The sequence below is a fragment of the Podarcis filfolensis genome (assembly GCF_964270895.1).
Source record: "Podarcis filfolensis genome assembly, chromosome: 6".
NCBI lineage: Eukaryota > Metazoa > Chordata > Lepidosauria > Squamata > Lacertidae > Podarcis > Podarcis filfolensis.
The window spans coordinates 97607214-97622918 of record NC_139609.1 but is presented as its reverse complement, the minus strand read 5'-3'; the positions used below and the strand labels follow the sequence as shown (position 1 = coordinate 97622918).

Genomic DNA, 15705 nt, shown 5'->3' with positions numbered 1-15705 from the left:
ATCCTTGCTCTGGGTCTTTCCAGAGTGTTCCTCTTTGGGATGGGGGGGGGGGAGAGAAATTCAGTCACATTCCGGCAAATCCAGGTTGCACAATCAAAGTTAATCTGGAGGTTTTGCACAAGCCTGTTTCTCCAGAAGGTTGCATTTTTTTTCTCCGATAAGGGAAGTGATGAGGAAACGCCTGAGCAGTGTCCGACAGCATTTGCTTGGCTCAATGTCATCTAGACTCTCTCTTCAAAAAAATCAGGAATGAATGCTGAATAAGCAGGCTCTCTGAAAGATCAAGGAGGGGAGATAAATCCCCCAAAAGCAATAATGTTTATTCAGACAGTGGTTCCCAAACCTTTCTGAGCTGCTGCCCCTTCAGTTCTATAAGCCTCTCCCCAGCCCCCGACCCAACACTACAGAAAGCATTATTCAGAACAGCGGTTTGAACGACTCACTAAGGAAGATAAGAACACAATAAAATTCAAAACTGTTAATTGCACATTTATTCAAAATCCAATTATAAGTATTCAGTTTAATCAATTCAACAAAATCGATGAACTTGAATCCGTGATTCCAAGGAGACCTTGGTGAGCATGGGATGCCCAGGTGAGCCAGGCCCACAGAAACCGGCCTGCAGCTATGATGGGGGAATCAGGAGCAGGGCCGGGGTGGCAGGGAGATTTTCCCCCCTCCTTTGCTCTGGTTCTGATGGATATTCCCCCCTCCCCATCTCAAGCTCCCGGTTTCTTATTTCTTTACCTGCATGGAAGAAGATGTGGGAACAGAAAAGGAGCTTTGTGGGGGCACATTTTGTGGGGGTGCTAATAGGCCACAGGGCAGATGATGAGGTCCTCTCCCCCGGCTGCTTTTCTGTTCCTGCAGGTTTTGAAGCTACTTCCACTAGGAGATGGAGATGATGGAGGAGGCGGAGGAAGGAGGAGGAGGAGGGAGAAGCAGAAGAAGAAGAAGAAGAAGAAGAAGAAGAAGAAGAAGAAGAAGAGAGAGGAGGAGGAGGAGGAGGAGGAGGAGGAGGAGGAGGAGGAGGAGGAGTTTATTATCAGGTCTTCTGCAGCCTCTGGATTTCTGTGAGGCACAGAAACCAGCCCAAGCGCTGTCTCATTTTCACTCTGAACGGGCGTCTGGGGAAGCATTGCAGAACGGGTGTTTGGGTCCTTTGAATAGCAATGGCAAAAATAAACATTTGGGGAGAGCTCCTGAGTCCCAGGGGCAGAGTCATTTGCACAGCTGTCAGTTCTTGAATCAGCTGGAGGGGAAATATTTTCAGGGTGGATGTTTCCAGGTACGAACTTCCATTCGGCTCTCTCTGTTTCTGCAGAGGACCAAGGTATTAAACATCAACCCTGAATGCCACCGTGCGACTCTCAGCGATAGTCACTGCAGGGACTTGACCCCTCACCCTTTGGATGCAAAGACAGAGCCCTCAGATACTTGAGGGTTCAAATGCACGACGGCTTTGGGACATGCAGCATCAGTAGGATTGTATTGCCATGCAGAAGTGTGGCCTCCTGCCCGGGGCAGGGGGAGGATTTGCTAGCCAGTTACTAACCAGGTTCCTAATGGAACTGGTGGACTGAGATGGGAACAGGACAGACTCTCTCCGCCCTGAAAGCGACCGTCTTCCATCGCATCTGCTCCATGCAAACCACAATAGGAAATGATAGCTGGCTTTGGGGGTGGGTCGCCTCCTGCCCAAACAGAGCTACACACCAGCAACAGGAAGAACTCTTAGCGATGTCCAACAACAAACAGCAACAATAAAGGCTTTCCCTTTGAGACATGGGGCAGTGGAGCACCCAGGAATGTATCCAGCATCAAAAAAATAATGGGTGCAGAGGGCCCAGCGTGGCAGCACCCAGGATGGTCCCCCGGTCTCACTGGGTGGCCGTTGCGTCCGTCTGGCTGCCTGTGCTGTGATTCTCCAGATAGAGAATCCCCGGTGCCTTCTCCTGAGTCCAGGCTCCTTTGGACGATTCCATGGCCAAGGTGGCACTTGAGCTCAGAGCATCCTCAGTGGAGCTTTGGGAATCTGCGTCTTCGGAGGAAAAACTCCCGTGCCTGGAGAGCTGGAAGTACTGGGCCACCTCTCTCTTCCTGCTGCGTTGGCCTCTCGTGGGCATGGAGAGGCCAGGCTGCTTGGTGGAAGGGAGGCTCTCGTAGGGGGCTGGCACCTTCTTGGTGTTGGGGGAAGAGGCACAGGGGAGGGTCGGTGGAGGGCAGTCCTGTCTTGTCACGTGGGCGCTTCCGGGGGCTTCTTCGCCTGGGTCTGCCTGAGCCTCGGGGCCCCCACATTCCAGAATAATGTCCAACGAAGCAAGGTAGGCCTCTTCGCTGGCCTTCACACCCTTCAGCATCCCACCACCACATGAGGGGACCGCTTGGGAAGCCTTGTCATGGACGCCAGTTCCACCCACATCTTGGGTCCTTCTGTTGTGCTCTGTTTTCTCGGCTTCTGTTGATGCTCCATCTAAGCAGACATCTTTCCCTGAGAGTTTGGTAGCTGGGACAGGATCCGAATCTTCTGCACCTCCTTCCCGAGCCTCCTTGGACCTGGCAAGGGCATCTTCGAGGAGCTGCCTGGCTTCTTGGCACCTCTCCAAGGCTTTGTTCCATACGGCTAGACCCCTCTTGCTGCGCACACTGGAGGCCTGCACCTTCATCTGCTGGAAGGTCTCAGTGGAGAACTCCCTGGAGAGCTTCTGGAGGGCATCCTCCATATCTCTCTGGGCTTGGATGCTCTTGGGCTCCTCCTCTCTGTAGATCCAAGTGGCCTGGTGGCGCTGGCAGTCCAGGTTAAACTGTGTGACCTTGGGGGCAAAAACACAGGACAACCATTCTTACTTGCTCCTTCCAGGGCTTCATCCTGGCCCATTTTCTCATCCTTTCTATAATTTCTCACCAGGGATGTGGTGGTAGCAGATGCGCCCCATGTCAAAGGCCCCATCTGCCTTAAAGATTCCCACTTCCTTGTTCCAGTCCCCTTCACACACCCACACACCCATCCTCCCTCCATCATGTCCTTCAGCTTTTGGGACATTCACCTTGTCGCAGAACTTGTAGAGGTCCAGGAGTGTCTCCAGCTCAGCACCTTTCATCTCCATCTCCATGTAGAACATGGTCAGCTTGGCCTGGAAAGCCCTTTTCGCTGCCTCAAAGGCCTCCATCTCTGGGAATGTGGACGCCTGGACCTTGCTGGCCTCCTTGGACAGAGACAGACCCCGGTTGTAGTGGACCTAGCAGGGGAAGGAAGGACAGACTTTAAGAACATAAGGAGAGTGTGCTGGATGAGGTCCATCTGGTCCCACCTCCTGTTCTCACAGTGGCTGATGAGGGGCCCATTAGGGGCAACCTGCAAGCAGCATCTGAGTGCAGGATCTCGTCCCTCCTGCAGTTTCCAGTAACTGGGATTCAGAAGCATCGCTGCCTCCAACTGCAGAGGCATTCCAATGGAAAAAATGGTCTGCAAAAATGTGCATGTAAGGAGAAATTGCATATTAACCGGTGCATATTTGGATAAATTTGCACCAAAATACACAGCCCCTTTTACGTTCTTATGTTCACATTTTTGCATCTTATTTTCATTATTACACGTGTGTTTATGCATCATTTCTGCATTTTCTGCACGTTACTTGGGTGAAGAACTGCATTGCAAAATTCAAAGAGGTGCAGGTTTCAATGGGTGGCTGCCTTCTGGTTTACGTATCGTTTTGGAAAGTGTGAATTAGGAATGTTTCCCTTTAAATGCAAACTGATTCACATTCCTCCCATATCTCTAAGGTTGGCAAGTGAATAGCTGACAGAATTATCTTAAACCTTTTGTGATTCTTCTTTTTAAAATAACGTAATAAAAATAAACATAATTTTATTATTTATACCCCGCCCATCTGGCTGTGTTGCCCCAGCTACTCTGGGCGGCTTCCAACACATACAGAACATAGTAAAATATCAAACTTTAAAATAAAATGCACCTAAAATGGAATTGTAGAGCCAGTGTGATATAGTGGCTAGTGGCTGGGCTAGCACCTCAGAGAGACCAGGATTCGAATTCCCACTTGGCCATGAAGCTCACTGGTTGACCTTTCGGACCAGTCGCTGCCTGTCCTACTTCACATGGTTCTTGTGGGGATTAAGTGAGGAGGGAGACACCCACCTTGAAGAAAGTGGTGGAATATAACTGCAGCAAAATAAATAAATGCTTTTTAAAAATATTGGAAGTCTGACACTTCTGACATAGATCTTGCCCCGTTTTCCCAGTGTGCGTTTCCGGTGCAAAGCAGGCAGCAGGAGGATTCGGCCAACGTACCGAGGCTTCTTTGAAGAATTCCTTGAACCGCTGGTGGGACTCTTGGGCCGCCTCCCGGCTGCCCTCTGATGCGGACCCCGCCTCGCGCAGCGCCGACTCGCCTTCTTCGTCGAACCACAAACTGAGCTGTGTGAAGAAGCCAAGGTTTTAGCAGCGGGACGCAAGAGGCGGCTTCTTGGAAGGAACCTCCTTCAGGGAAAATTTCCAACTCCCCAGTCAAGGAGCCCAGATCTTAGGAACAGAGGAAAACTCGCTTGAGACGACCTGGCTGTGTGCTGTCAGCTCTGACTGACAGCCGCTTTCCAGGGGTTCAGGCAGGGGAGATGCCAGGAACTGATCCCTGATCGCAAGGAAGAACTTTCTGACAGTAAGAGCTGTTCGGTGGTGGAACGGTCTCACAGTCCTGAGCTTCTCTTCACCCTCCCACCCTCAACCATCCCGGCAGAGGCGACAGAAGGCAGAATCAAATCCTGCCAAATACCGTATTTTTCGCTCCGTAAGACACACTTTTCTCCTCCTGAAAAGTAAGGGGAAATGTCTGTGTGTCTTATGGAGCGAATGCACTGGATGGCAGAGGGATCCCTCAGATGCCGCTGTAGTCGTGAGCTGAGGGATGCCTCCGCAACCGGAGCCATGGCTCCCGTCCGTCACTCACTGTGAAGCCAGCAGAGCAAGAGGTGCTGACATGCTCTGCGCAAGTGAGAGCTGCGCAGAGCCTGTCAGTGGCTCTTGCTCTGCTGGTTTCACAGCGAGGCGGGAGGAGGGACGGACAGGAGCAAGCAAAGCGAGAGCCGCTTATGTGGCTTCTGTCCCGCTTTGCACGGCTCTCACTTTGCTTGCCCATCCCTCCTCCTGCCTCACTGTAAAGCAAGCAAAGCACCTGTTCCGGTGTCTCCTCCCCCTCTTCTTGCTCCGGCGTCACCACGCTTTACAGCAAGGCGGGAGGAGGGATGGGCAAGCAAAGTGAGAGAGAAGCCATGTAAGTGGCTCTGGCTTTGCTTGCTTTAAAGCAAGAAAAGTGAGAGCTGCTTACACGCTCTGTGCAGAATTTTTTCTTCTTCTTGCTTTCCCCTCTAAAAACTAGGTACGTCTTATGGAGTGCAAAATACGGTATTCTCTTGCAGGGGGTTGGGTAAATGATTCTTTGGGCCCCTTCCAACTCTGAAGCTCTGTGACTGCTGGCCATTCCCAGCCATTTGGGTCGGGCAGGCACAGCCGTGGTTGGCCAACCTTGGGTGAGTACCACTTGGCTGGGGCGGGGGGTGCTTGCTGACCTTGCCAAACTCCGCCTCCAGCTGTCGGATCTTCAGCAGAAATTCCAGGTGCTCCAGGCAGCCGTTGGATTTGGTGACCAGCATGTGGACTTTCTCCTCCACGAGGTTGTAGAGGGTCAGAGCCCGGCCGATGCTGCTCCTAGCGAAGAGAGGGGCACATTAGGGAAGGTGCTTAAAAAAAGAGGTGCAATTTGTACAAAAGCGCTGAAGAATTTCAACAAGAACTGGGTTAATTGGTGAGGAAATTCAAAAAAAGATGTAAATTTGTTCATGTATGCCACAATGGCCGCAAGAATACTTCTGGCCCAGAAATGGAAGCAGCAGGAACTTCCTACACTGGAAGATTGGCAGATAAAGATGGTTGAATATGTGTTGGCAAAGCTGACGGGGAAGATCCGGAATCGGCGTGATGAACTGTTTCAAAAGGACTGCAGCAAATTTATATTTTAGATGAAAGAAAACTCTAAACTTTTGAAAATGTTTGTAGGTCTGAGCTGAAATCTTTGGTAATGTGAAAATGGATTTATGTAATGAAAATGTAATGAAATATGGAAAACTTAATAAAAATTGTGATTTTTAAAAAAAATTCAACAAGAACTTTTAAATAAAGGAAATGTGGAGAAATTGAATTTGAGATTGGAAAAATGTGGAAGCGAAAGGAACTGCAGTAACCCGAATCAGGTAGCAAGGAGGTGACTTTTCTCCCCAGACCCAGAGATGACCTTGAGGAAACCAGAGCTCCCCCCCTTGCTTTCATACCGGACGTTGGGGGAGAAGCTGAGCCGGGCCGCCTCCTTCCTCAGTTTCGCCAGCGTGGCCCCACCTTCCCTCTGCAAGCTCACCAGCTGCACATTGCGCAAGACCTTCTGCATCAGCAGCTGGTGCCTCTCCATTTGATGCTCAACTTCCTGCGGAACAATGACCCACATTAGCCACATCCAGGCCTGTCAATGGCCGTTAGCCCTGAAAGCTCAAGAAAACCTCCATGGGCAGAGGCAGTCTACCTTGGAATACTAGATGCTGGAGACAAATTGGGGCTGGGGAGAAGCTGTCTTTGTAAATTTCCCAGAAGCTTTTGGTTTACTGCTGTTGAGAACAAAATGGAAATGAACTGGGGGGACCCATTGCCAACCTGGTGCCCTCTGGCTTGCATCTCCCATCAGCCCCTGCCAGCCTGCCAAAGGGTTGGCGATTCTTGAACTAGGCCAAGCACTTCTTAGATTATTCTGAATGAAATAAAACGGCATTGATGGAATTATTCCACACCATAGCTGTCAACTTACAGATTTGAAAATAAGGGACCAGCAGCCTTGAAAATAAGGGATCAGCAGACAAAATAAGGGATTTTCCAAGCACAGGTATGTTCAACTTCTGAGCCCCTCCGAGCCAAAGGCAGAAAGCCCAGCCAGCAGCCAAACGAAGCCTCAAGCAGTGGTTCCCACAGCGCAGCAACCCGGCAAAGGGGATGCAGCAAGGGAAACCACCGTCACCTCTCCGCTGGGAAGCGCTGAGCAAAGGCGAGTCCCCAGGCAACGCGGCTGATTTGATCGGCACAAGGCATGCAAGCTCCACCCCCCAGTCGTTCTTAGACTCCTTATTGGGTGAGCAACACAGCCAAGCAACACCGTTGGAGCCTCCCTCCTCCCTGACCGGCAGGGAGGGAGGGAGAGGAGCTGCTTCCTTTGAAACCCGGGAAATTTAAGGGATGTCATCAATAAGGGACAGCAGTGGGACACGGCGCTGGGATAAGGGACTTTCCCGCCAAATAAGGGACGGTTGACAGCTATGTTCCACACCGTTGTAAGCTCTGTGTGACAGGCAGCTCACCTTCGGGACAGACCACAAATGGAGCCATCACAGCTCTCACCTGGAGGAAAGCACCGTCCGTTTCTCCTGGCAAAGGACCGCATCACACCATTGGCTCTCCCTATTGTGCTAGTAAAAGGGTCAGTGCTAATGTTATGGGAATTTCTCCCTTTTCCCTCCCCCCTGCACTGTCCCCCAAACTCAACTCCGGAGCAGATTTCGGAAGCACTCAGCAGGGAGGGGAAACGATTCGTTGTGCAAGGAAAAATCATTGCGCTGCATTTCTTGAGGTCCTAACGTGTAAAAAACCAAGCCCTTCCTTGAGGTCTGGGGGGGGACGGACACAGGGGAAGGAGGTGTTACCTGCAGGGTCTCCAGTCTGCCCCCCTTTTCCAGTTCTTGGGTGGTGTTCTGCAGCAATTCGGAGGCCTTTTTGAGGTCGCTCACAAACTGGTGCATCTTCTAGGGGGAGGAAGCAGGCAGCCGGTCAGATAAAATAACCCCAAATAATGTGGTTAGAAGTGGGCAAGAAGCAGGAAACTGAGGCAGGGAGATAGAGGAGGGTGGGATCAGAGAGGTCAAAGCTGGCTTTGTGACCGCAGCAAAGAACAAGATGGTGCCCATCGCCTCAGAAGCTGAGCAGACTGACAGTCGACTCTGATGATGCAACAGAGGCCTGCAGGCTGGAGGATGGGCATTCTCCGCCCCCCCCCCCCAATAATTTTTAAATTAAATTTTAGTAATACAGAAAAAGAAGTGCACCCTACAAAGACATAAAAAAATAAGGCTACTATTTATATACATAAACACATAAATACTTCCCTTCCCCATATCTTCCCAGCACCACACCCTTTGACCCCCCTCCACAACATCTCGACCTCCTTATCTTACAGATTCAATGCTATCATTGCAATTTTTAAATTTTAAATTTTGATCTCATTATGACATTCCTAATTAATATTTTCTATTTGACTGCTTTAATCTAAGCATATCAACATATTCTTTCTTGAACAGTGTTTGTCCATGTATTCTTCAAAGCATTGCCATTCTGATCTGAGTTTTTGGTTTGCCTGTCTTATCATGTATGCAGTTAGCTTTGCCATTTCTATAAATTGGCTTAGTTTGTATAGCCAGTCTTCTTTTGTGGGTATTAGTTTGCTCTTCCATTTGCTGGCAGATACTATCCTGGCAGCTGAAAATTCCTTTCTTTCTTCTGTGGTATATCTTTTCCCAATAAGCCTAATAAATATGCCTCTGGTTTCCTTTGTAAAGATGTTTTCAACATTTTTTTTTTTTTAGTTCTTCATGAATCATTCCCAAGTAGGTCTTGGTTTTTTTGGCAGCTCCACCAGATATGGAACAATGTTCCTTCCATTTTTCCAACATAAATTAGACTTCTGTTTATACATTTTGGCAAGCTTTGATGGTACCACCTGAATAACATTTTCTTGAAATTTCTTGAAATTCTCTTTTATGGTGTAGCAAGCGGTGAACCTAATATCTAGACACCAGAGCCTTTCCCACTGTTCCAAATATTTAAATGGTGGGGCGTTTCCCTGCTAGCTGCAGAAGCAGCCCTGAAGTCTTGAGCGATGCAAAAGGAGCAGGCAGAGAAAGGGGGAAGAGGAAGGCAACAACATCCACTGCAACAATAGGTACCTGGAAGTACTGGACCCACTCGCCGTGGCAATAGGGAAAGTGGCCCTCCAGGGCCGGGGTCAGCTGGCTGCTGTCGACGAGCCGCCCCAGGGCCTTCAGGGAGCTCAGCACCTCCATCTGCAGGGGCGACACCACAGCATCAATATCCCCCAGCATTTCTTTATAAAATGAGTCCAGTTTAACAGACCAAGTCAGCTAACACAAATTTCAAAACAGCAAAGTGCCGTATTTTTCGCTCTATAGGACGCACCCGACCATAGGACGCACCTTGTTTTAGAGGGGGAGAACAAGAAGAAGAAAAAATTCTCCCCCTCTCTGCTCAGCGCCCCTTCAGCGAAGCGGCAGGAGAAACGGAGCCCCTCCTCCCACTTCGCTAAAGGGGCGCTGCGCAGCTCTCCGTCTCTGCTGAAGCCAGGAGAGTCTTGCTCTCCCGGCTTCAGCAAAAGGAACCTGAAGCCTCCGGAGCTCAGTGGGAACTTGCACTGCACTCCGAAGGCTTCAGGCGGCTATCCCTGAAGCCTGGAGAGCGAGAGGGGTTGGTGTGCACCCACCCCTCTCGCTCTCCAGGCTTCAGCGAAAGCAACGTGAAGCCTCCGGAGCGCGGAGGGAGCGCTCCTTCTGCGCTTTGGAGGCTTCGCGTTGCTTTCTCTGAAGCCAAGGAGCCTGCATTCGCTCCATAGGACTCACACACATTTCTGCTTAATTTTTGAAGGGGAAAAGGTGCGTCCTATAGAGCGAAAAATACGATATATAAAATACACATTTTTAAAAGACTGAGCAGAGTTGTTTTAAAAACAACAACAATTAGCACAAGGATGGAAGAATGGGGAAATCCCAACGAAAGAACAGCGGCAAGAAAAATTGATGAGTTATGCAGAACTGGCTAAATTGACATACAAACTGTGGAACAAGGACAACTGTGACTTTAAGGAAGAATGGGAGCTTTTTGCAAATTATCTAACAAGACAACAAAACGAACTGGACTCCTTGGCAGGGTTTGAATAAACATACACAAACATATTGGTTGATAATATGATAGATAGATAGATAACGTAAGGATATGTACAATTTTATAACATGCAGTGAATAATATGTGCTGAGAAATCAGAGAGAGGAGCTGAGGGAAGTCTCAGGGGGGAGGGTTTGATGGGGGTGGGGGGAAAGGGGGGGAATAATGAATAATGAATATGATATGTTTTGGTATTATGTTATGCTGAAATTGCTAATAAAATATTTTTAAAAATAACAACAACATATATTTTTAGGCACAATAGTAAAAGGCCCAGCAGTATAAAAATTGGAGGAGGAGAGGGCTGGTGTAAAATCAAGATTTTCAGTGTTTATACTCGGCTCATTTCCTCCCCCAGCCCATTTTAGGTCCAGTTCAGTCTTCACCAACCTGACGCCCTCCAGATGTTTTTACTACAACTCCCACCAGCCACAGTGAGCAGGGGTTGATGGGAGTTGTGGTTCAAAAACATCTGGAGGGCCCCAAAGCACATGAGGAGAGCCCTGCATGCGCAAAGCACAGCCCTTCTGGCTAGTAGCCATTGGTAGCCCTCTCCACCACAAATTTGTCTAATCCTCCTTTCAAGGCCTCCCGGTTGTTGGCCATGGCTGCCTCCAGTGGGAGTGAGTTCCACAGTTTAACGATGTGCCGTGTTAAAAAGGGATTTCCATTATTCCCAGCAGGTTGGCAAAGCCTGTGCAGTCTAGTTAGCGTGAAACAGGTGAGAGTCTGGGAGGTGGGGAGGTAGCAGAGAGGGGCCCCCGCCATCCATCGTCGTGCCAAGCTGGAAAGGGGAGCCTGCCTGGAGTCCTTTCTAGACACACACAGGGAGCCGAGGGTATTTTAATCACTGGCAGCAGAGGCCGTTTATCAGGCTCATTGAGATTTCCCATTCCATTAATTAAACCAAGCAGCATTCATAAAAGAGCAGCGAAACCCTCCCAGGGCTGAATTATTATCTGAATGCCCAAGTTTGGCCTGCAGAGCTATAATTGGGAGAGAGAGATGGATTTGCTGCGGGAACTCATTAGGGCAAAGCAGAATCGGAGTCATTATCTGGGCTGGGAGAGGGAAGAGGGCAGGAGCGGAATGGAGGGCACAGACTGGACGGATTCAGGGTGGGGGGAAATGGGGTGCCATGGGGACGTCCCATTGCACAAGCGTTGATAGGATGCTTACAGCCTGGGAAACAAGTCAATATTTAAGGCATAGGCTGCATCTGGTTCCTTAGGGGCCTGACAAAACGCCAGGCTACACGGACCTCGGAGTGCACTCAGCAAAGTCTTGGATGGGCAGAAGTTCAACAGGTCAAGTGTTTTGCAGCAGATGGGGGAAGCCGCACCTGTTGATTTCTTTCGCTTGATTTCTTGATTTCTTTCACTTACAACAGGCTGCGAATGAGGCTGACTGCATGAAAGTGTGAGGGGAGAGCTGAGAAAGCAGAATGAGCAAACCAGGAGATCAGGTCCATCGCTCTTGTGGGAGAAATGATGTTAGCAGTGGGGGATGGAGGAGAGATGAGAGCACATCTGTTATGTACTGAGCTGAATCCTAGAATGATAGGATCCAGAATGCAGTAGTCTGATTGGTCTGCAGGAGCCACCCAATCCAGCTCCAGGTGAAGTGAATCAGCGACCTGATTGGCCTGCAGGAGAAGCCAATCAGGCTTCTGGAGGAGGTGAATCCGCAACCTGATTGGCCTACAGGAGCAGCCCGGAATTAGCCAATCACACGGGGCCTATTGTGTAAATAATGTATATATAGCTAGACGTTTTGGGGAAAGTTTCATTCATTGCTACAAGGAGCTGAAAAAAGAGCATGAAATTCACATTTGACTCTGATTATATTTCAGCATCAAAATAACACGATGCTCTGGGACTCACCTGCACGCCAGGTAGCTTCTCCAAATGTGAGGCTGCCTCCTTCTCTGCCAGCAGGAAAACAGCGTGGATGGAGCCAGGCAGGGTCTTCTGCAAGGGAAATGGGAATCCAGGATGAAATTTCACCAAACACCAGCCTCCCTTTCGCTGACTTTCCAAACCGGGTTTCCCAGTCACCTTGGTTCGGCCCTTTATTGGTTATCCCCACAGAATACGGTCCCTGGTTTCTCTAGAGGCAGGGCGGCACAGTGGTTAGAGAGCTGGGCTGGGACTTGGGAGAGACCAGAGTTCAAATCCCAGCTCAGCCAGGGAGCTCAGCCTACCTCCCAGGGTTGTTGTGGGGTTAAATGAGGAGGAAGAGAACCCTGTAGGCCACACTCAGCTCTTTGGAGGAAAAGCTGGGGTATAAATGTGATAAATAAAACCAAAATAAAATTAGGTTTGCCTATAGTTTGTGTGTGGGAGAAGGAAGACAAGCATTATTTACATTCTGGTTTTATAGAAATTGCTCATCATGAAAGAGGCTTCAAAAGGATTATCCTTCGCAGAGGGAAGAAGAAACTCAGTCCCAGGTCTCATCCCATGAAAGTTATGCTTGTATTATCTGTACTTAACAGATCTGTTTTTATATTATTTTAATTCTAGCCATTTAATTACTTTTTAACAATCATCCTTCGTCTGTTTTTAGCTTTTTTCCATTTTATTTGTGCTGTTTTAATTTGTGTAAGATGCCTTGAGTCCCAGTCTGGGGGGAAAGGCAGGATATAAATACATGTACAGTGGTACCTCAGGTTAAGTACTTAATTCGTTCTGGAGGTCTGTTCTTAACCTGAAACTGTTCTTAACCTGAAGCACCACTTTAGCTAATGGGGCCTCCCGCTGCTGCCGCGCCGCTGCTGCACGATTTCTGTTCTTATCCTGAAGCAAAGATCTTAACCCGAGGTACTATTTCTGGGTTAGCGGAATCTGTAACCTGAAGCATATGTAACCTGAAGCGTATGTAACCCGAGGTACCACTGTATTTTTGAAAATATCTGCTGTACCTCTGTTTCACCACATGAGGGCCGCGAGAAGCCGTTCCTTGCAGTTTGTGACTTAGGGTGACAAAACCTCTCTGGAAAAAGCCACCTGCTCCCTGCAAACAACACCCCCCTGGTGATTTTTCCCACCCACCTGAGATTACCTGGACGGATCCGAGGGCGGCAGAGAGGGCGGGCGGGGGCATCTCCTTTCTGGCATCGATGACAAGCGCCAGTCCCGTGTCCTTCGACTGCTTCCTGCAGAATGGAAAGAGATGCAGACAAACTGGATGAAAGGATGGTTTGTACTCCATGGTGGGAGAAGCAAACTCAAAGACAAGTCTGAGTCCTTGCATGAGATGCTGCAGGAGGATAGACATGGTTGCACATTCTGGCGCTATGGAGGGGGAGCTAAGGGGGTCATCCCCCCCCCAATTTTTTTTCATGGAGTGGGCCAGACCCCCCCCCCTCTATTTTGCGGCCTGCGCAGTGCTGGATTTACATATAAGCTCAACAAGCTCTAGCTTAGGGCCCCACTCTCTTGGGGGCCCCAAAAAATTAAAGGAAAAAAACAACTGGATGTACATTTCTAAAATATAAGATAAAAAACCAATAAAACAAAACCTACCTACAGGAACAGTGTTTTGTGTTGTGTAGGCTCCTAGGATGTAAATAATGGGCCCTGCCTGCTAGCCTGCTCCCTAAAAGATCACTGGTTTGCTCCTTTCTATATATAAGGTGCCTACATTCTGCTATTTATAATTATTAGTAGTTTGCATCATATATTTACACCCATTATTATTTCATGTTATAGCAAGTTTCTAGAAACAAGATTATGATTGTAAACTGTATTTCTAATGGAACTTTTGCTATTGCCAAATGCCAATGTGTTTGCATTATTAAGTTTGTTATGAATAAAAATCATTTTAAGTTAGAGCTTAATAATTATTTCACTATTAATATACTGTATTTCAGTTCAACAATTACTTCGATAAAATACCTATTTTGTTATGCGCAAATGGCTTTAGATACAGTGACAATTTCTTGTTGACAAAGGACAGCTGGACATATAAAGGGCCCCATTACCTTCAGGAGCTGAGGGCCGCATCAAACCTAAATTCGGCCCTGGGCCTGCGGTGGGCAACTCTACAATTCTATGGTTGAAATCTGGAGGGCCAGGGGCTCTCTCTGAGGCGGCCCTTGCAATCCCTGCATTGCCAGAGAGTTGCGGGACCAGGCACCAGGCTCCCCATACCCCAACCCAGGGTAGATAAAAATCAACGATTTTTTATTATTATTTAAATTGGATTTTTAAAATAAAATGCTTTTGGAGGAAAAATCTTTCTAAAGATAGTTTTCTATTTAAGTTACATTATTGTCCAAAGGCTATTCATCAGGAAAGAAGGATTTATTTTAAGATTTTCACGTGTGCTAAACTCATAAGTTTGAGTCTAAGGGTTTTTTTTACTTAAAAAATTGTTTATCCACATCAGTTAACAAACATGGATACATATGCTATAATGTTATTGTTTTAGTTAAATTGTTTAAATTGTTATTAAGGAAATCATTATTTTTCTCCTAATAAAGTACAGCAGAAAAGTTGTCCAAATATAAACAGTTGACTTATTAAACCTCACAATAATTTTATAATTATCTGTCTATGTATTTCTAACAATATAACCAAATCAGTAATTTTTGATATAACTGCAAAAAAAACTTTATTATTCCAAAAAAAACCCCTTTCTCTTGTTGCCAATATTAAGATGATACCAGCAAGAATGAGTCTTTCTGTAAAAGAAAAATGATTTAAATCAAGTCTTACTGACTAGTGATTTAAATCACTAGTCAGTAAGACTTGATTTGATTTAAATCAATTTGATTTAAATCAAATCCAACTGCCCCAACCCATATAAATAAGAGACCAATGAGGCTGGTTTTTGGGGTCAAAACGGGCCGTAACTATTGAATACAGATGAAAGAGGTTTGGCTTGTGCAGGGGGCAATCTAAATACATCCAGCCCGCCCATCGGAAGTGAAGCGTAGGTCGATCCAGGCGGGGGTTCCTGAGACTTACATAAAATAGGGTGACCCCTGCAGGGACCGCCGTCTGGGGGAATGCCTTCGGCTCTGCCCCCCCGCCCCAGATCCCTTTGATCATGGGATACCCAGAGTTTGGGACATGGGTGGCTCTGTGGGTTAAACCACAGAGCCTAGGACTTGCCGATCAGAAGGTCGGCGGTTCGAATCCCCGTGAAGGGGTGAGCTCCCGTTGCTCGGTCCCTGCTCCTGCCAACCTAGCAGTTCAAAAGCACGTCAAAGTGCAAGTAGATAAATAGGTACCGCTCCAGCGGGAAGGTAAACGGCATTTCTGTGCGCTGCTCTGGTTCGCCAGAAGCGGCTTAGTCCTGCTGGCCACATGACTCGGAAGCTGTACGCCGGCTCCCTCAGCCAGTAAAGCGAGATGAGCGCCGCAACCCCAGAGTCAGCCATGACTGGACCTAATGGTCAGGGGTCCCTTTACTTTTACCCAGGGTTTGGCCCTGATGCCCAACCACCAACTGAGCAACACTCGCCGCCAAACCACTCACATCTGCATCCATGCCCTCATGCCTTCAATCGTATCTGACAACCAGAGCAGGTGAGCCTGGGGGCTCCTTCCAACGTGACGCTTCTATGATGTTATTTGTCTACGACTGCAGGATAGAGACCTGAGCATCGTTCTCATTGACCATCACAGGAACTGACAAGG

General features: G+C 48.2%; 1 protein-coding gene across 1 annotated transcript in view; it reads right to left on the bottom strand.

Moving 5' to 3' along the window:
• Positions 1 to 468: 468 nt before the first annotated feature.
• Positions 469 to 15705, bottom strand: part of KIAA1755 — a 29832-nt gene continuing 14595 nt past the window's right edge. The window contains exons 6-14 of the mRNA XM_083618374.1: positions 13121 to 13214; positions 11941 to 12027; positions 9049 to 9165; positions 7753 to 7851; positions 6343 to 6491; positions 5584 to 5722; positions 4310 to 4435; positions 3048 to 3239; positions 469 to 2813 (exon numbers count right to left, since the gene is read on the bottom strand). Of these exons, the coding sequence (XP_083474500.1) occupies positions 1881 to 2813; positions 3048 to 3239; positions 4310 to 4435; positions 5584 to 5722; positions 6343 to 6491; positions 7753 to 7851; positions 9049 to 9165; positions 11941 to 12027; positions 13121 to 13214 (1936 nt within the window). The 3' untranslated portion in view covers positions 469 to 1880. The remainder of the gene's footprint in view (positions 2814 to 3047; positions 3240 to 4309; positions 4436 to 5583; positions 5723 to 6342; positions 6492 to 7752; positions 7852 to 9048; positions 9166 to 11940; positions 12028 to 13120; positions 13215 to 15705) is intronic.